The sequence below is a fragment of the Sorex fumeus genome, unplaced genomic scaffold (assembly GCF_029834395.1).
Source record: "Sorex fumeus unplaced genomic scaffold, SorFum_2.1 ptg000051l, whole genome shotgun sequence".
Classification (NCBI taxonomy): domain Eukaryota; kingdom Metazoa; phylum Chordata; class Mammalia; order Eulipotyphla; family Soricidae; genus Sorex; species Sorex fumeus.
Genome location: NW_026606108.1, coordinates 39,815,634 through 39,835,600, shown reverse-complemented (window position 1 = coordinate 39,835,600; position 19,967 = coordinate 39,815,634). Strand labels below are relative to the sequence as shown.

Here is a 19,967-nt window from a genome sequence, read left to right as displayed (position 1 = left end):
CAGGACTACCACAGGTGACATAGGAACACTTTATTAAGACCTTATTGCTCTCCCATTAGAGACACTGATTGAGATATACACAATTCTCTGCACCTGCTCCCAGGTCACTTGTACGGAGTTTCATGGGGCTGTTGGGAGCTGGGACGCTGTTGGGCAGGGCCAGGTCCCAGAGTGGGAAGGATGGAACCTCCGAGGAGTCGCAGAGGGGCAGTGGGACCTGGGGGTAAGCAGAGAGGTCAGGGGTATAGGCTTAAGTCAGAGCCCAGGGGCAACAATCCCTGAGATGAGTCAAGCCCCAGCCCTCCCAGGGGTTCCAGAAGGCTGGGAGTGGAGCAGCACTGTGGAGGTGATAGGGGCACAGTCTCCAGGTGTTCACGGAAGTGGGGGAGCTTGGCAGAGGGGGCATGGGAGATAGGCATATAATCTGTGGCAACTGGGCTTCCCTGCAGCATAGTGGGGGTGAGGATCCCTTAGGGGTGGCACGCACCACAGCTCGGCTGGAGCAACCAGCACCCAGGTGCAGGGGCCGCCAGGATGACCACAGAACCAGAGGCAGCCAGGAGAGCCAGTTGCTGTCCACTCCCAACTCCATCTCCGCAGGATGTGCTGGGAGCCTCCTCTATTGAGGCCACGGTGACTTCTCAGGTATTCGTGCTTCCGCAATTCCTGGGTCTGAAGAATGTGTGCGTGTGTAGGCATGTGCGCGTGCATGTGTGTGTGTGTTAGGGGTCATTTGCATGTGTGTGTATGTGTGTGTGGTAGGGGTCATTTCCTTGGCCAAAGTAACTCAAGGCTCCCAGAGGCGCCCGCCTCCCAAGACTAACTTGACTGCTCTCATACCCCCAGCTTTTCTCACAAGGCACTTGTTACAGGGCTGCTGAGAGGAGAGGGGCCCAATGGACAGGGTAAGGAGTCAGGGGGAAGTGGTCAGGGGCTAGTGGCTGCCATAGTACAGGCGCACGGCTAGGCCAATGAGCAGCGTGGCCAGGAAGAAGGCTGCCGTGAGCTGCAGCCGCAGCAGGACTGCTGAGAGCACAGCGTTGACCACGAGTGAGCAGGACACAACGAAGAGGCGTGTGATGCTACTGCCGTGCTTCATGACAGCCGACATGAGCAGTCCGTTGAGGGCCTGGCTCAGCACCACGAGTGCTGCCCAGCCTGAGAAACCCTCCAGGAGGCCTGGGCCCGGGCCACTGCCTGCGTGCAGGCCGAGGTTCAGAAGCACGCCGAAAGAGTAGAGGAAGAGGTTCTGAAGGGCCAAGGGCAGCCGCTGGCGCTTCATGAGCAGTTCTGTGTACACAGAGGACAAGCCGGAAACGAGGCAGTACAGGACGAGAAGCAGCAGTCCCAGTGGAGTGATGTGCAGGAGCATAGGGTTGGCAGCTGCTGCCGCGGGGGACCCAGCCGGGGTGCTGCTAGGGTCCTGGAGGCCCCCAGCTGCATAGCAGGCCCCCGCTGCCATAAGTAGCAGCAGGGCTAAGCCCTGGCGTGCAGAGAGGCGGTGCCGGAGGCAGAGACAGTAGAACAAGGCTGTGCTTCCAATCTTGAGATTGCTCAGCACCTGGTAGGTGCTGGGGTCCATGTACCGCTGCAGGTAGATCACCAGGTTGTTGTTTGCGCCATAGAGCAGGGCTGACAGAGCAAAGGGGGCAGCCTGGCGCCAAGGTGGGCCCCCCCGGGGCCATGCCTGCCAGCCCATCAGGAGGGAGAAGGCGCACAGGAGCAGCTTGGTCAGCTCCGTCAGCAGCACAGCTGAGGAGGGCCGGAAGGGCACACGGCCTTCCACATGGCACAGGGCCAGCAATGGGGCATGGGCACCATACATGGTAGTGGACAGGAGTAGCATCAGCATCCAGCGGGCCTGCCTGGGACGGCCCAGGCCTCGCATACCCCCGTCCTCTACACTCATGCCCACACCAGACTCTGGGTGGCCCGTGTAGCTAGCAGGGGGGCAGTGGAAATCATAATACGCTTGGGGAAAATCAAGTTATGGATCCAGCTTCCAGGAGGAAGGAGCCGTGGTACATCGCCAGAGAGAATACCGAGTGTCAACATGAGCTGCAGACACTGCAGTCGAGACCTGAGGGGACTGGTGGCCTTAGAAGCCACAGTCCCAGGGTGACTCCCAAAGACTAGGGAAGGAAGGAGTCCTGGGTGCTGGCTGACTAGCCACTTTCCATCCTCTACAGGAGACAGGATGAAGGTGGCAGGGAAGTTGGAGAGAGCAAGTGGGGTAACAGCCAGGGAAGCCAAATATGGCGTCTGTGGTCGGAAGGCCTCCTCCAGCAGGCCCCAGCTACTCATCCTGCCGCCCCCATGACATCCAGACTAGTCAGGCCCCTTGCGCAGTGACCGCAGATAGTCCCTCAACGTCTTCTCCACATTGGGCACAGCATATGCCTGAGCTGCGTAGATGCCAGTGCAGGTGCCCACGGCAAAACCCAATACGGCTGAGGCCCTCAGTTTGGCCACCACATAGCCGGCCAGGAAGCCCTTGAGGAACGGGGAGGCCAAGAGCGAGCCATCCTGTGGAAGAAAATGTAGGGCGACACTCAGTGAGGATCTCCCCTTCTGTCCTCAGAACTACTCAGGTGAGGCCCCAGACACCCCCCACCTGCTTCTGCTCACTCTGAAGCCCTAGAGGCGACATGCAAAGTCCTCATGGTCTGAGGCGGAAAAAGAACTTCGGAGTCCTGACCACACAATCTTAGAACCTTGGGATCAGAACCCTATTGCCACAAAGCCAGAGAGGTGTCCCTGAGGAAACTGTTCTCTCACCACTTCTCCCTCAGTTTTAGCAAGAATAAAGCCACACTACCACACTGAACTGCTTTTACACCCCCCATCCCCGCCTTCATCCTGCTACTTCCCACCACTGGGCTTTGCGCACACTGCTCTATTTAAGGCTCCAGTTCAGGTGTCATTTTCTTAGAGAAGTCTCTCTCTCTTTCCTGTCTGTCTGTCTCTTGTTTTTTTTTTGGGGGGGGGGGGGCACACGCAGCTGTTTTCAGGAGTTACTTCTGACTCTGCACTCAGGGATCACTCTTGTTGGAGCTCCTGGGACCATAATGGAATATCGAGGATTGAATCTGGGTGGCTGTATGCAAGGAAAGAGTCCTACCTATGGCCCCTCAAGAAAGCTTTCTTTTTTTTGCTTTTTGGGTCACACCCAGCCGATGCTCAGGGGTTACTCCTTGCTCCGCATTCAGGAATCACTCCTGGTGGTGCTTGGGGGACCATATGGGATGCTGGGAATTGAACCCGGGTTGGCCACGTGCAAGGCAAATGCCCTGCCCGCTGTGCTATTGCTCCAGCCCCAAGAAAGCTTTTCTTTGGGGGTCACATAGAACAGGTCCCTTAGTAACCATTCATTGAAGTCATCTGCCACCCACATTTGCACACTGTCCAGATAACCCCGACGGGGGCAGCAGCTAGGGTAAGCCTTACCTGGCCCACACCACTGCTGACTTCGTCTTCCACGCGCCGCTGCAGGTGCTCCAGCTGGTTCTTGAGGAACGCCAGATCCTTAAGCTTGGGCAGGGAATCCTAGGACAAGGGAGAGACTGGCTCTAGCAGACTGACTCAGCTTCACTCTTGCTCAAATTTATCAGAGGCAGAAAAATATTTTCCCAGTGGTAAAGGAAGGCATTGAGGTGGGCAGAACTCACAGAAGGGTCAGAGAGAGCAAGACAGGTGGGATCTGCAATAGTAAATGCCAGGAATTTTATCTAGATAGCAGATGAGAGGAGGCAGAAAGGCAGCTATGGGATGGTCACTGAGGAAAGAAAGCATTTAGGAGTTCACTCTAAACCACTGAGAAGCAGTGTCCAGTCTTGTCCATGGGGTCCCAAGGCATAACAGGGGGTCTGGTCAATTCTCTGCAAATGTGCACGTGTTGGTGCTGAACTTCACACCAATGGTGAGCAACGACCTGAAGACCTTCGTCGGGCACTTTGGGAATAATTCTAATTTCTGCCTGGCCATGGCCCTCTACGCACATCCCCCACCCAAGCCCCAAGGTCTTTCCGGGAACGGCTGCGGGCGTACATGGTCTGAGACTTCGGTCTCATCAAGCATGCTATTTGGTGGATGAGCAAGTAAGGGCTTGAGTTGGGGTGTGAACGTCCCTGGGGGAAATGCCAGGGTTCAGCGACTGGCGTAAGAGAAAAGTGGACAAGAGTGTGTGCGAGGGTAACGAGGGGCTGTGACGGTCCCAGGAGGGCTCATCCGAGGGAGCCCCGGCACCGCTTGCCTCACTCACCTAAGTGATCGGCCACTGCACTCCTTCATGAGGCAGTCGCCTGGTGTATAAGCTCGCTTCCAGAGGAACCAAGGGGGCATCTCCAGCCCTGAGCGGCTCTAGTGTCGCCTCTGCCCAGAACTAAAAAGGAGCGAAGAAGACCACCCTGGCGACAAGTCCCCTCCCCCACAGGCACACTCACCTTGTCATCCGCCATCTTCCCTGCCGAAGTTGCTGCGCATGCGCAACCCCGCCTCCTCGGTGCTAAGTGCCGCGGCCATTTTTACTGAGGGCGGAGGTACTTCCGGGCCGATTTCGGGAAGGGCGGAGGCGTCTTCCTGCAGGCGAGAGTGGGCGGTCTCCTCGCGGTTGTCCGGCGCGGCGCGGCGCCTGCTGGGTGCGCGCGCGCGTGCACGGCTGAGGCGCGATGATCTCAGTCGTGCGTGTGCGCGCAGCTAGCGCGTTCGCCTGTGCCGCTGATGAGCTCAGAGTGGCGTGGTGATGTCAGCTTCGCTGTCACCGCTGCGCCTCCCTCGGAATGCGTGCACCCATTCGGGGATCCAGACGCCCGTTTACACGCGCCACTCAGGGGCGGGCAGAGCTGCTTGAACTCGTCCCTTCTGGCCCCGGGACCCGACCCTCCCATCTGGTGTTCGTGCAGCGCTCTCTGCCCTGCGGATTCCGCGCGGAGAGGCTGAGCTTGTTGGCGCAGCATCTCCAGAGGTCGAGCTGGGCTGAGAGTGCGGGCCGGCCAAGGCCGGCGGGGACACGACCAGGGATATGCTGGGCAAGGATTACATGTTGGCCATCATTCTGGTCAACTGTGACGGTGTGCACCCGGGGCCCTATGGGAGGATCGTGGACTGAGGGTGGGAGAATAAGGGAGGGTGAAAGCCCATCCCAGGACCCAGAGGCAGGAAGGGGGTATGTCTCTACGTGACTAGTGACTTGATTACCGCACTAACCAAAGTTGGGAGCTTGAACCCTAAGACCGGACCTAGGAGGTTGACCCCTTTGGTTGGAGTGATTGTTTCAGTGTTATTCCGAACCCACGGAAATAGCCCCAGTGTTTCTCCTCCCCACCCCGTGCTCCTTGTAGATGATTTGTGGGGGGACCAGAATCTGGAGGGGGAGGCGGGCCTGCCCCCTGGCTGGAGGAAGATTCGCGATGCTGCTGGTACTTACTACTGGCATGTACCCAGCGGTAGAACCCAGTGGCAGCGTCCAACTTGGGAGCCAGGAGCTGCAGAGGACCCAGGCACGGTAGGTGAAATGGGAGAAGGGGGCCGGGGCCCACGTGTGGGCCTGAGTCTGCTGCTACCCTGACCGCATCTTCTCTCTACAGAGGACTGAGGGGATTTGGGAACTTCGGCCTCCTAAGGGGAGATCTTTCTCCAGCCTGGAGAGTTCCCTGGACCGAAGGTAACAAAGATAGGCCAGGCAAAATGCAAGGCTTGGGGAGGGGATTCCAGGCTCTCAGAGAGAAAACTGAACCCAGTCCGTTTTTTAGCCTGCATTCTAGAGTCAATCTATGCCTAGAACTTTCTTCCTGTTCTTGGCTCTGTTCTATGTGCTGCTTGATTCTTTGCATTTTGAGTTTTGTCTGTTTATTATTATTATTATTACTTATTATTTTTTGGCTACACCCTGCAGTACTCAGGGCTTTACTTCCAGCTCTGCTCAGGGTTCTCTCTTGGCGGAACTTGGTGGGGGGGGCCCACATGAGGTGCTAGGGTTTGAACCCTGCCTGGCCGCATTCAAGGCAGGCATGCTGCCTGCTGTACTGTGGTCCCAGCTCCCTGGAGTCCAGTCTCCTTCCTGTGCCATGTTCTCTGGGTTGATCTGTCATGTACTAGGACTTGACTGCTGTTCTAGGCTCTGTCCATGTGGATCCTGTGTGTTAGGGTTTTCTGGTTTCCACATTTTTTTTTTTTTTGCTTTTTGGGTCACACCTGGAAATGCACAGGGGTTACTCCTGCCTCTGCACTCAGGAGTTACTCCTGGCGGTGCTCAGGGGACCATATGGGATGCTGGGAATTGAACCCGGGTCGGCCGTGTGCAAGGCAAATGCCCTACCCGATGTGCTACTGCTCCAGCCCCTCTGGTTCACATTTTTACCCTTACTCATTTGTAACCTTTACTCTGCATTCTGTGGTTTGAATTTTCCCTCAAATTCTGTGTCACAATCTGTTACATCCACTTAATATGTCCTGGACACTGTCCTGATCTGGGGGTTTTATCTTGTGACCATCGTCTATTCTTAGTCCCACCAAGTATGCCTTCTGTAGGAAGAGTTCCTCTTACCGTATCTGCTCTGTTCCAGTAACTCCCTGACCTGGTATGGCGAGGAGTCATACGCCCAGAACTTGGAGCCAGGAGCTAAGGTAGTGACTTGGGCCTGAGTTGCCAGCCCGAAGCATTGGGGATAATAGAAAGGGCAGAGGTAGAGGGGCTGGAGTTATAGTACAGTGGGTAAGGTGTTTGCATTGTACATGACCAGCCTAGGTTCGATCCCTGGCATCCCATATGTTCCCCAGAGCACTGCTAGGAGTAATTCCTGAGTGCAGAGCCAGGAGTAACCCTGAGCATCACTGGTTGTGGTTCAAAAACAAAAAATAACAACGAAAACAACAATAAAATGAAAAGGGAATGTCAGGGGAGGGGTTGGATCAAGCAGAGATGGTATGCAGAGAGGAGGTATCAGGGTTTATAGGAAGCTGTGGTATCCCATTTTACTCAGCTCTGCATCTTCTCTCCTTCCCCCAATCCTCATCAGTGCTTTGCAGTTCGCTCTCTGGGATGGGTCGAAGTACCCGAAGAGGACCTGGTACCAGGAAAGAGCAGCATCGCGGTCAATAACTGTATCCAGCAACTGGCCCAGACCAGCAGTAGGACCCAGCCTCCAGATGGTGCCTGGGGTGAGGTGAGCTGGTGGCCTTCTAGGGGTCCAGCAAAGGGCTCCTCAGGGATAGTTTTCCCTGAATTGGCTTTTCCAATTCACTGTAGTCACTGACCTTATCTGAGCCTGGCTGACCTCTATTCTTGGCAGGGCCAGAATATGCTGATGATCCTGAAGAAAGATGCCATGAGCCTGGTGAATCCCCTGGACCACAGTCTGATCCACTGTCAGCCTCTGGTGCACATCCGGGTGTGGGGTGTGGGCAGCTCCAAAGGCCGGTGAGGATCCTTATACAGTGAGAGTTGTTCCTCCCTCCCCCCACCGCCCCTGTGATCCCCTTCCCTCATCCCCCTGATGATGATCCCCTGTACTTGAACCCCTGGACACAGGTCCTCTGACATGGACCCGAGCTCTGCCTCCCCTGCCTGGTCCAGCCCTGGTGGGGGAGGGTGGGCCCAGCTCGGCGGGGACAGATGGGGGAGAGTCTGAGAGGCGGGACTGATTCTGTCCTGTGCTCCCACATGCTTCTGGAACAGTGACAGGTGAGTGGCAGCAGAATGCCTTGAACCCCAGCGCAGACCCCCTTTTTCATCCTTGCCGGAGACCTCACCTAACTGCCCAGTGTCCTACAGGCACTGGAGACCCCTGCTCCTGCCAGCCTCTGTCCCTGCCTGATCCCTGCCCCAGCCCCTCTATCTCTGCCCCTGCCAGGAACTTTACCCCTGCTCCTGCCAGCCTTTGTCCCTGCCTGATCCCTGCCCCAGCCCCTCTATCTCTGCCCCTGCCAGGGACTTTGCTTTTGTGGCGGGCGACAAAGACAGCTGTATGCTCAAGTGTCATGTGTTTCGCTGTGACGTCCCTGCCAAGGCCATTGCCAGTGCCCTGCATGGGCTCTGTGCCCAGGTAAGGGCCAAGAATGGGGCAGGGTACGTGAGCAGGGATCTGGGTTGGAAGCTGCTGGGTGTAGCTGGTTCGGGTGTTGGTTCCTCTACCTCAGTCCTTGGCACACTGTGCCTCGTGTCACCTGTGTTGTGTTTCAGATCTTGTCCGAGAGAGTTGGGGCCAGTGGTGGTTCTTCTGGCTGCTCCCTAGACCCCATTTCCCCAGAAGACCTGCCACGGCAAGGTATGGCCAGGGACCTGCTGCACCATGGCCACAGATTGCTTTGGTGCAAGATGCAGGCGGTGTCCTGGTCATTTAGAATTTCCCTGGGGACGGTGGGCTGTCCTGGGCCCAGGAATCCTAAGAGCTGAGCTGGAGGAGCATCCATGGCCTTGTACTTGCTCCAGCTCTCTGGGAAGGGCTGGGAAAATGGGAGGGGGGTGAGAGAGAGAGAGAGAGAGAGAGAGAGAGAGAGAGAGAGAGAGAGAGAGAGAGAGAGAGAGAAGATAGAGGGGAGAGAGAGGAGAGACAGATAAAAAGAGAAGACAAAGGAGAGGGAGGGAGAGAGAAGACAGAGAGGAGACAGAAAGAGGACTTCTGTGTGTTTCAGTGGAACTGCTGGATGCAGTGAGCCAGGCGGCTCAGAAGTATGAGGCACTCTACATGGGCACCCTGCCAGTCCCCAAAGCCATGGGTGAGCACTGAATGTACAGGGTGTGACTGGGAGGGAGGAGGACAACCTGACCCTCCATTGAGTATCCCATGGCCCTCTGTTCTCATCACTCTGAATTCCAAGCCCCTTCTTTACATCTGGGCGACACCATGGTGGACATGTCCCCCCAGGCATGGACGTGCTGAACGAGGCCATTGGTACTCTCACCATGCGGGGGGACCGGGATGACTGGGTCCCCACCATGCTCAGTGTGTCCGACTCTCTCATGACTGCACATCCCATTCAGGTACCTGGACTGGGGTTGGGCGGGTGGATGGGGATGCTGAGTGGTCACTGCCGGTGGCAGGCTGAACTCAGTGACTCCGGTCAGGGCCGATCTTCCGGTGATGAGGCTGGGTGTGGACAGGCTGAGGCTGGTGAGGAGGAGGAGCCACTATGGCAGTGTCCTGTGCGCCTTGTGACCTTCATTGGTGTCGGTCGCGACCCACACACCTTTGGCCTCATTGCCGACCTGGGCCGTCAGAGCTTCCAGTGTGCAGCCTTCTGGTGCCAGCCCCATGCAGGGAGACTCTCGGAGGCAGTGCAGGCTGCCTGCATGGTGAGTTGGGGTGGGATGGGTGCATGGGGCTACCTTGAAGCTGGGGCTTTTTGTTTGTTTTGTTTTTGGCTTTTTGGGTTACACCCTGCAATGCAATGTTACTCCTGGCTTCTCACTCAGGAATTACTCCTGGTGGTGTGCGGGGGACCATTTGGGATGCTGGGGATCGAACCTGGGTCAGCCATGTGCAAGGCGAACACCCTATCCACTGTACTATCGCTCCAGTCCCTGTTTAGTTTGGGGGCTACTCCCAGGGTGCTCAGGGCTTTCTAAGCTCAGGAATTATTCCTTGGTACTCAGGGCTTCCTTCTAGCTCTGCGTGCAGGGATCACCCCTGGCAGGACCTGGGGGACCATATGGGGTGCCAGGGATTGAACCCAGGTTGGCTTCATGCAAGGTGTTCGAACCACTGTACTGTCTCAGGCCCTGACTTGCAGCTTCTTCATACTGGTGACAGCACTGGTGCTGGGCCCTCTCCAGAGATCACAAGCTCACAGCTGCAGAGCTGATGGGCACACTAGTGTTCTGCTCAGCTCTCATGCTGTTTTTACTGTTTTAATTGAAACTGTCTGACACTAGGTTCACATGTCTACAGTTCCACGCTTGGCTGGAATTGGTGTGCCCTGAGGGATTGCCGTTCTTGTTTGTCTCATACAGGCTGTATCCTGGCATCTCTGGGCACTAGGGCATGGGACACTTTAACTTTGTAAGATGATGTCACTCTTTCACTGAGGAAATGAGTGTTAGCAGGGGCCCAGGAGTAGTTGGGGAGTTCCTTGATAAGGGGTTATAGTCGTCGATCTTATGAGCAGAGATGCTTCAGAAAGAATATGTGTACCCCAGTATGATGAAGACAGAGCCCCTTCAGAGGTCTGGGAAGGCTACCTGAAGTAGGTAATAACACTGCTGGGAGTGAGCTGCACAACACTCAAAAAAAGTGATTTAAAAAAAATCTTGGGCTGGAGAGATAGTACAGCAGGTGGGCACTTGCCTTCCTCATGGCCGACCTGTGTTCTGTTTCTCCCTCTTGCCCTTTTCATAGTGATCCCTAAACATCGATGGGTGTGACCCCAAAACTAAAACAAATATAAACTAGTCGAAGGTCCAATCCAAGGAGGAAAATAAAACCAAGTAAAGGGTAATCAAATAAAGTATAGGGAACCCTAGCTGTGAAGGTGAGAGGGATATTAGTGGGTCAGATTATCTGACAGAAATATATTCTGGAGCTGGAGAGTTGTTCAACAAGCTGGCACACCTGCTTTGCATGCAGGAGGCCTGGGTTCCATCCCTACTTCCTCATGATACCCTGAGAGTAGCCCCTGAGCACTTCTGGGTGTGGCCCAAAAATGTCAAAAAGAATAAAGAAAATAGCATATCTGAAATGCCAGGGAGATGGAGTGAGAGGTGGGGCCAGAGTGAATGACAGAAACCAGGTTGTGGAAGGACCTACGAGTCAGGCTAATGTTAATTTTATCCCTAGTTAGTCCGAGCTATGGAAGAGGTTTGAAGAAAGGTCAGTGAGGTTGGGAGTGAGGGTTGGAAGCCCACTAAAGCTACAGTAAGGGTCAAAGATTTGGAAGACTTTCAGGAGAAACAGTAGGAAGACCTTCCATTTAGAGTGGGTTCAGATGAGATGATGCGGGCAGTTGGTTGAGAGCGGGGTTTGGGCTGTACACCTCCCTGACAAGGGACTCTGCGGTGTCCGACCAGTTCACTTCAGTAAGAGCAAAGAAGGTAGCAGATGGTTGGTTTAATAAGAACAGGCTCTCACGCTGGAGTCCTGGTTCTACCTGTGTGTGTGTGTGTGTGTGTGTGTGTGTGTGTGTGAGAGAGAGAGAGAGAGAGAGAGAGAGAGAGTGACATTGGGTGAAGTTGTGTATTCTTGGCAGAAGTTTCCTCCTTTATGAAATGGGCAGTTAAGTGAATAATACTTGATAAGTGACTGCATTAAGTTGGATGACAAAAAGGTTTTTTTTTTTTTTAATTTTAGGGCTTACTAAAATACCAAGGGGGCTTACTCCTGGCTTGGTGCTTGTGGGTTTCTTGCGGTGGTGATTAGGGGAGATCTGCTGGTTTTGGGATTGAACTCAGGCCTCCTGCATGCCAAGCCTGTGCTCAGCCCATTGAACACTCTCTGGCCCCTGGGAGTTTTTAGCACAGCGCCCCGCCCTCCTGCATGCTCAGTAATTTTCAGGTTGTGTTTTTGTTGTTGGGTTGTGTGGAACTGTCGTAGCGGTGTCTCAGGCCACACTAAAGCCTTCCTGCAGAAGCTATCAGGGAGCCGAGGCACTGGGAGGAGCTGGTGGCTTACCTTCCCCTTCTCCCTAGGTGCAATACCAGAAGTGTCTTGTGGCCTCCGCAACTCGAGGCAAGGCCTGGGGTGCCCAGGCCCGTGCCCGCCTTCGGCTCAAGCGGACCAGCTCTGTGGACTTCCCAGGTCCCCTGCCCCTCCCTCTGCTCAAAGGAGGGGTTGGGGGTGCAGGGGCAGCCCCTCGCAAGCGGGGAGTCTTCTCTTTTCTTGATGCCTTCCGGCTGAAACCGTCTTTGCTCCATATGTCCTAAGTTGAGGATTGGAGAAGAGGTTCTGGACCCGTGTCCAGCTCTACCCCAACATTCCCCAGGGCCTATGGCCTCTCATTCCTTTGGTGGCCTCTCCTTTGGCACTCTCTTTACCTGTCCCTGACACCCTTGCCCACTCTCTATTTATTGCCGTATTTATTGTTTATAGGATGGCTGAGGGGCCCAACACCACACCTAGGCCCCTGGCTTCTCTCCCATTGCGTCCCTGTATTCCTTGCCCCTGTTCAGCTCTGGACAGTTGGCTCTACCTCAGCAACACTTTATAGCAAAATGAGTACAAATAAAAATCCCACAGTGATCTCACTGGGTGTGAGTATTTTGGGCCTGGGATAGGGCTGAGGGGTTAACAATCTATTTCTGTGCTCGGTGATTTCCTGTGGGCACATGAGAACGTGGGTATGATAGAAAATAAATTTGTTGAGTAACAGATTCCCAAGAGCTCTTCTGTGCCAGGTACTAGCCTAGGCATCAGGGATGCAATAAAATGGTCATAGGAGCTCCATCTTCTGAGTCTGTCAGAAAGGGTGGAGATGAAGAATCAAACAAGATAGAAAGGGCGCTTACGCTGCCCAGCCCAGGGGCTGCCTGTGCCCAGGTATTGCTGCTGAGGTATGTGGTGCCCAAGCACGCATCCCCACCTCCCCCCAGATGTGTTCTTTGATACCTTCATACTTTAAACGCGGGATGTGTTCTGGGGCTCTCTGTGCCTTTGGAGGAGCCGGTGTTCTCTTTCTTTCCCTTCTGCTCCTTCCTCAAAACTTTAAAATAAAACCTGTTTTTACTTTAAAACAAGATAGAAGGTGATATTTAGTACAACTAGTAAATTTAAGTGTGGGAATTCTGGTGAGACCAGAGACGACATTAACCCATAAGCTTCTTAGGCGGACATACTGAAGGAACTCGAATATGCAGCAAGAGAGTACAATCGAGGACTACAGAGGCAAGGTTCTAGTGCTAGACCTCGACCGTGAGACACCTAAGTAGGGCAGAAGTTCTGTGATTAAAGTTGCTCCTGGCACTAGGCAGAAAGCGCAAAGGGGTAGTGCTCCTGAGGGACCTTTGGGGTCAATCCCTGGTACCGCGGTACAGCATAGTACCTGCCTAGTACCACCGGGAGCCCTAAACCGCGTAGGCGTGGCCCCCAAACGCCAAAACTAAAAGCTGGGATCCGCTGAGGCGCAGCCAGGACCCAAGGAGACCCAGGACTAGGGTGCCGCCTCCCGGGAAGCCGAGCCAGTCGCCCCAGCACCGGCCCCCGGAGCCACCGGGTCCGCATCGTCCGGGCCTCGGGCGGGCCGCCCCGGAAGTGACGCGCTGCCCCGCTGGCCGTGCGGAAGTGGAGATGGCGGAGCTGTACGTGAAGCCGGGTGAGCGCGGTCTCCAGGCTAGGGGGGTCCCCGCGCAGGGTACGCGCCGCCGGCCCCCCGGCCTCTCCCCGCTTCTCTTACACGGCCCCTCACCTCCGCAGGCAACAAGGAGCGCGGCTGGAACGACCCGCCGCAGTTCTCGTACGGGCTGCAGACCCAGGCGGGCGGACCCAAGCGCACCCCGCTCACCAAGAGGGTCGCCGCCCCGCAGGATGGACCCCCCAGAGGTGCGTGGGAGCCCTGTGCGCCGACACCCGCCGAGAATAGGCAGGGCCGGAGCAGCTTTCCGGGCCACCGAGGACTCCCCCCCCCAGGAAGGAAGGTCAGAGCCCCCGAGAGGGGCTGGGCAGCAGGCCTCTTTCTGAGCCTTAACGGTTTTTGGTAGTTCTGTAGTCTAATTTCCAGTCTTGCTTCCAACATGGTCTTTCCCAGAACGTCACGGCACTGTGTCCATTGGTCTACACTTTCACCTGGCCTTTGTAATAAGCATCTTTGCCTTAAAACGTTAATCATTGACCGAATCGGTTTTATCTCCTAAGCACTTACTACGACTCAGGCGCTATTTGAGGGTTAGCCAGACCGAACACGACAGTAGGTTTCGGCTTTCTTAGAGTTAACTCCCTAGTTGAGGCGCTAGACAAGTAGTGGTAATCTGTGGACAACAAAACGCTGCGACGTGAGTGGGTAACAAAGTTAGGAGGCTGAGGGACAGACGTTTAAGCTAAATCTGACGGCAGCAAACCAGTAGCAGATCAGGTGCAAGAGCATCCCAAACACTGGAAACAGCTGGTGCAAAAGTTCTTGAAAACACATTTGGCAATTTTGGACTGAAAGAGTGCCCAGTTGCTGGCACTGAGGACTGGAGATAGAAATAAGATCTGAGAAGCGGGTGGGGACCAGATTCTAGTGGGTTTTATAAACTGAAATAAGTTAGTAAAGACAACCATTGAAAAGTTTGTCAAGCCTTTTCCTCTGAGCATTTCCAATGCCTATAGGTGGTGCTGTGGCCCAGAGAAAGCAGCTTAGATCCAGGCATTTCATCATCCTGTTCTCCACACTGGCAGTGCTAGAAAGAAATGGTAGAAATTATGGTTTTAATTTTTTGTTGTTGTTGAGTTTCTGGGACATCTGGTGGTGCTCAGGGGACCATATGTGGTGCCGTGGATGGTACCAGTGTTGGATGCATGCAGCACAGCACCTTAACACCTGTACTATCTTTCTGGCCCCTAAATCATGTTTTGTTATTGTTTCTGGGCTTACTCCTGGCTTTGTGCTCAGGGATCACTCCTGGCAGGGCTGGGGGACCATATGTGGTGCTAGGGATGGAACCTGGTCAGCTGCATGTAAAGGAAATGCCTTACCCTCTCTGCCCCCAAATCATGGTTTCTTACTGTGGCACTGTTTACATCTCAGGCAGTCAAATATTTGTTGTATTCGACTATACATTATAGAAGGTTACCATCAAACTTCTACCCACCAGACTCCTCTACCCAGCAGCTCTGTCATTCAAGTGTCTTTAGACATTTGCTCTGGGAGCAAAATCTCCCCTGGCTGAGAATTATGGACTTTTTAATATCCCTTATGGTGGGGTGTGGGGGAGCTATATCTGGAAGCTATTGCCTGTGAAGTGCTTGAGGTCACACCTGGGTGGTGCTAGGGATGGAACTTAAGAGTTCATGCATGTCAGTCATGTACTCCAGTACTCAAAAACTCCATTCCCCTGATTTATATCTTCAAAAAGGTATGTCTGCTGACACGGATTTTAGGAAGGAAATAGACAAATTAAGAGACTATTAGGGAATATAGAAAAAAATTTGATCAGGGGCCGGAGCGATAGTACAGCAGGTAGGGTGGTTGCCCTGCACACGGCCGACCCGGGTTTGATCCCTAGCATCCCATATGGTCCCCCGAGCACTGCCAGGAGTTCCTGATTCCTGAGTGCAGAACCAGGAGTAAAGGAGTAATCCCTGAGCATCACTTGGATGTGACCAAAACAAACAAACAAACAAACAAACATATTGATCAAAGGTGAGGTGCTAGAGATAGTAGAAATTGGACAGATAGGGAAAGTGTTTCAGAGAAATTAGGATGCGAGGGAATCAATGTAACTTCAATTTTTTTTTTTTTTTTGCTTTTTGGGTCACACCCGGCGATGCCAGGGCTTACTCCTGGCTCATGCACTCGGCTCATGCACTCAGGAATTGCTCCTGGCGGTGCTCAGGGGACCATATGGGATTCTGGGAATCGAACCTGTGTCGGTCATGTTGGCTGCGTGCAAGGCAAACGCCCTACCTGCTGTGCTATCACTCCAGCCCCTGTAACTTCAATTTTTTGAGGGAAAGAGAAAAGCAAGTTTTCTATCTGGGCATGTTAAATTTGGGCTGCAGTTTGGGGGTTGAGGGTGAGGTCTAGGTCAAAAATAGAAATGAGTCATCATTAATGGTCATGTCTGGCATAAACACAATTAAGATTCATGTAAGGTGAGTGTATCAATAGAAAAGAAATTAGCAGAGACAACTATGAGATAGTCATGAGTAAGAAGAAAAGTGAAATTCATGCTGGGAGAGTAAAAGCTTGATTCAAGGGTGACAGATGCCACTGAGAGGTGAAGTTAGAAGGGATCACTAATCTTAGGTACATGGCTGGGTTGGGATTTTATTTTTGGGCCACACCCAGTGAGGCTCAGCAATTACTCCTCGCTCTGCGCTCAGGAATTATGTTGGCAGTGCTCAGGGCTGGAGCGATAGCACAGCGAGTAGGGCGTTTGCCTTGCATGCGGCCGACCTGGCTGACCTGAGTTTGATTCTTTTGCCCCTCTCGGAGAGCCAGGCAAACTACTGAGAGTATCTCGCCTGCACGGCAAAGCCTGGCAATCTACCCATGACGTATTCAATATGCCGAAGACAGTAACAACAAAGTCTCACAATGGAGACGTCACACCTCAAAATGGAGACATTACTGGGCTGCTCGAGCAAATCGATGAATAATGGGAGGACAGTGCGGACAGACAGTGCTCAGGAGAACATATGGGATGCCGGGGACCAAACCTGGGCCAGCATGTGCAAGGCAAATGCCCTTCCTCTTGTACTATTGCTCCAGCCCTGGCTAGGTTGGTTTGGAGGTAAGAATTTTGTAAAAAGAAAGACTTTAATTCATTCAAGAAATTTGGCTGTGAAGCAGATATGAGCAGTATTTGGAGATGGGATGTGAGGTAAGAGAGACTTATTTATTTTATTATTACTTTTTAGTTTGGGCCAGACCCAATGATGTTGGGGATCAAATTGGGGTGGCTCTTGCCTTCAAAGCATGTACTCCGCCCCTTAAGCACCGAGCCTGGAGTAAGCCCTGAGCACAGCTGGGTGAGAGGCCCTAAACCCTGCCCCCCCCCAAAAAAAAAGAACAACGGAAAATCCACCATACTGTTTTTTTCTAAGGCCCTTGCAGGATCTGGAGCCCTTCTTAGCTCTCCAGTGACAGCTCATATTGCTCTCTTCATTGCTAATATTTAGTCACACAGGCCTTACTAACCTGGTTGCTATAATGTATCGGGACTTTTTTTGCTTTTTGGGTACTGCCTGTACCTCTTCCTAGTAGAGTTTCTTCAGGTTTTTTTTTAATTGCATTGGTCTCATTCATTAGTTTTTAACTTTATGAACACTTTTTGCTACACACGAATTTAGCAGCTATATCTGAATTACTTAAAACAACTGCATCCCTATAAAATAAGTGCTTATTATTTTGCAGATTAGGAACCCCAGTTCAGAAGTTAGAGAGTAACCTGTGAGGGGCCCGAGAGATAGTTCAAGGCCTTTGGTGGACTCTGGTTCGAATCCCAGCACAGCATATGATCCCCAGAGCCCTTCCAGGAGTGACCCCTGAGCACAGATGCAGGAGTAAGCCTTGAGTACAGCTTGGGTATATCCATTTCTCCCCTTCCACTCTCCCAACAAAAGAAACCTGTTCGATGTCAGAGTGGGTGAGCTAGGATAAACTAAGATGTCACCTTCAAAAGACTTCCTTGAACACTGTTGTTTCTGAGCCACACCCTGCAATACTCAGGGCTTACTTCTGGCTCAGTGATCACTTCTGGAAGGCTCAAGGACCATTTGGCTTGTCAAGGATCGAACCCATGGTTCTGCCATGTGCAAGGCAAACACTCTGCCTACTGTACTTCACTCTGGCTCCTGAATACTAAGTATTTTCTCTTAAATCATTTTCTTTGTGGCATGTGGCAAAGAAAATCTAGTAATCTTGTTTGCCTATCTTCCTTAGCTGGAGGCCAAGTTCAAGAACTTCATGGCTGGGATTCTGACATTGTCTGGCTAGAAATGTGCTAGGAATTCATTTTTTTTTTCTTTTCTGTTTTGGGCCACACCAGCTAGTGCTCAGGGGTTACTCCTGGCTCTGCACTCAGGAATTACTCCTGGCAGTGCATGGGATGCTGGGGACTGAACCCAGGTCAGTCACGTGCAAGGCAAGTTCTCTACCCACTCTGTTGTGGCTCTATCACTCATATTTTTCATGAGTGAACTGTTACACAGAGTAGCTCTTCTTAGATGGGATGATGTTGAGTTGAGCTTCTTTCCTACCAGTTTAGTTCATGTTTGCTTGATCTTGCCTTTGCTTTTCAGTCCCTACCTCAGAGACTTCTGGGGCACCCCCCATGGGGCCTCCACCTCTTTCAAGTAAGACTTCCATGCCTCCACCTGTGAGTGGTTGTCCTGCCTCCAGTCTAGAACCTACAAATTCCCCAGTCACTGAACATGAGCCTCTGCTGGAAGATGTGCTGACTCCTTTGGAACAGGCATTGGAGACTTGCCGTGGCCAGACAAAGGTAAGCTGTGGCACACCAGTGGATTGATGGGGAAACCTCCTGCCATAAGAGAGTTGAACTTTCGGCTTCCAAATGTAGGCTGTTCCTCTTGAATAATGGCCCTTAGCCTTTCCACATAGATTCCTTCAGAACCTGCTGCGGGCTGCTTAGAAAATTAACACAGGATTTTAGGGGCTAATGTGGCTTTTGAAGGCTAGTCACTAGAAAAAGCTGTGGGAATGGGGCTGAAATGATAGTATAGCAGGTAGGGTGTTTGCTTTTGCAAGTGGCGGACCAGGATTTGATCTCTGGCCTCCAATATGGCATCCCCGAGCATAGACAGGAGAAATCCCTGAGTGCAGAACCAGGATAATCAGTGGGTGTGGCCCAGAAAACCAAAAAATGCTTGTAGGAATGAGATGATCCAATACTCTTTATTAGTGAAGATTCCGTACCTCGGGTCCCTCTTAAGACCACCCCCCCCATTTCTCATTTCCTTTTAGATCTGTTTAAGTTCTCTGGAGATAATGAGCAATGTCAAAGCAAAGAAGTTATACAGTAATTTTCACCTCTTTGGGGCTTCTAACCCTTGAATAAAGCAACTCTAAGGTTAATCATGAAGTTCCTCAGCCACAGAATACAGGTGCTGCCTTTCTCCTGGGCTGGAGTGATAGCACAGTGGTAGGGTGTTTTCCTTGCATGCAACCAGCCCCGCCGAGCTGGGTTCAATTCCTCCGCCCCTCTCGGAGAACCCAACAAGCTACTGAGAGTATCTCGCCTGCACGGCAAAGCCTGGCAAGCTACCCGTGATGTATTCAATATGCCAAATACAGTAACAACAAGTCTCAAAATGGAGACGTTACTGGGCCCACTCGAGCAAATCAATGAACAACTGGAGGACAGTGCTACAGTGCCTTCCTCCTGCCCGCTGGGCTGGCCAAACTGATCTGGGGGGGTTTGTGTGTCTCAGAAGCAGGTATGTGATGACATCAGCCGACGCCTGGCTCTGCTGCAGGAACAGTGGGCTGCAGGGAAGCTGTCAACACCTGTAAAGAAGAGGATGTATCTGCTGGTGAAAGGTGTGGTTTGGTCTTTTTTTGCAGCCTCATTTCCTTGTTCTGCTGTGAGTGGCTTAGTTGGAACAGGTGTTGAGATGATGGCAGGCAGAGAAGGGAGGAATGGTACCTGTTTCTTCCTCTGGACTGCAGGCTCACACCCTCTCTTTCCTCAGAACTTTCAAGTCACCGATGGGATGCTGCAGATGACATCCACCGCTCACTCATGGTGGACTATGTGACTGAGGTCAGTCAGTGGATGGTAGGAGTTAAAAGATTAATTGCAGAAAAGAAGAGTCTGTCTTCAGAGGAGACCAATGAAGAGAAACCTCTGGCCACAGCTGAGGAAATCCAGACCGTACCAGGTGTCCAACAGGCTCTATAAACCCGGGTTTCCCCGACTCACATCACATCATCCTCCTCTGCCTTGGCACGAGAAGCTGCCTCTCACTTGACCCTTCTTCCCATCTGGTTAGCCATCTTACCTACCTGGGCTCTGGCCTGACCTATCTTGGGGGAAGAGGTCCCACCTTGGGCCACAGAGAGGTTATTTTCCCAAAACATACACTTCAATAAAATATCTCAATGGCAGGCCACGGTTTAAGAAAGATGTACCCTTCATCTGTCAAACTGGTCCCCCGCCTATGGTGGCTGCCCTACGTCAACCCTACAAACCTCTTTTTTCTCTTATCATGAATGGCCTTAAAGGCATGACCAGATTACAGTTTATTAGTTTCCCACAAATTAGACTTGAAAAGCACATCTTTTGCTGGGCTGAGTAGCCCTGACACTTAATGGTTTCATTTCAGCATGTGAACAGAGGCGTCAATTAAGCACAGGGTGATTTTTGCTCAAGAAAA

General features: G+C 52.7%; 4 protein-coding genes across 4 annotated transcripts; 2 read left to right on the top strand and 2 right to left on the bottom strand.

Moving 5' to 3' along the window:
* Window positions 1-19: 19 nt before the first annotated feature.
* On the bottom strand, window positions 20-1,912 carry LOC130032762 (probable UDP-sugar transporter protein SLC35A4). Its single transcript, XM_056124330.1, has one exon. The coding sequence runs from the start codon at window positions 1,907-1,909 to the stop codon at window positions 935-937; it is 975 nt and encodes a 324-aa protein (XP_055980305.1). The 5' UTR covers window positions 1,910-1,912; the 3' UTR covers window positions 20-934.
* Window positions 1,913-2,325: 413 nt separating this feature from the next.
* Window positions 2,326-4,501, bottom strand: SLC35A4 (solute carrier family 35 member A4). Its single transcript, XM_056124331.1, has 3 exons — window positions 4,443-4,501; window positions 3,448-3,546; window positions 2,326-2,526 (listed from the first exon to the last, which is right to left on the bottom strand). Exons 1-3 carry the CDS (start codon window positions 4,455-4,457, stop codon window positions 2,329-2,331), a joined length of 312 nt encoding a protein of 103 aa, XP_055980306.1. The 5' UTR covers window positions 4,458-4,501; the 3' UTR covers window positions 2,326-2,328.
* A 134-nt stretch (window positions 4,502-4,635) lies between these two features.
* APBB3 (amyloid beta precursor protein binding family B member 3) lies at window positions 4,636-12,175 on the top strand. Its single transcript, XM_056124329.1, has 12 exons — window positions 4,636-5,069; window positions 5,340-5,503; window positions 5,586-5,662; window positions 6,564-6,624; window positions 7,017-7,163; window positions 7,290-7,417; window positions 7,928-8,042; window positions 8,180-8,264; window positions 8,632-8,715; window positions 8,865-8,980; window positions 9,065-9,292; window positions 11,621-12,175. The coding sequence occupies exons 1-12, from the start codon at window positions 5,021-5,023 to the stop codon at window positions 11,852-11,854; spliced, it is 1,488 nt and encodes a 495-aa protein (XP_055980304.1). The 5' UTR covers window positions 4,636-5,020; the 3' UTR covers window positions 11,855-12,175.
* A 979-nt stretch (window positions 12,176-13,154) lies between these two features.
* Window positions 13,155-19,680, top strand: SRA1 (steroid receptor RNA activator 1). Its single transcript, XM_056124655.1, has 5 exons — window positions 13,155-13,239; window positions 13,341-13,466; window positions 17,871-18,073; window positions 19,023-19,131; window positions 19,284-19,680. Exons 1-5 carry the CDS (start codon window positions 13,215-13,217, stop codon window positions 19,490-19,492), a joined length of 672 nt encoding a protein of 223 aa, XP_055980630.1. The 5' UTR covers window positions 13,155-13,214; the 3' UTR covers window positions 19,493-19,680.
* The last annotated feature ends 287 nt before the right edge of the window (window positions 19,681-19,967 follow it).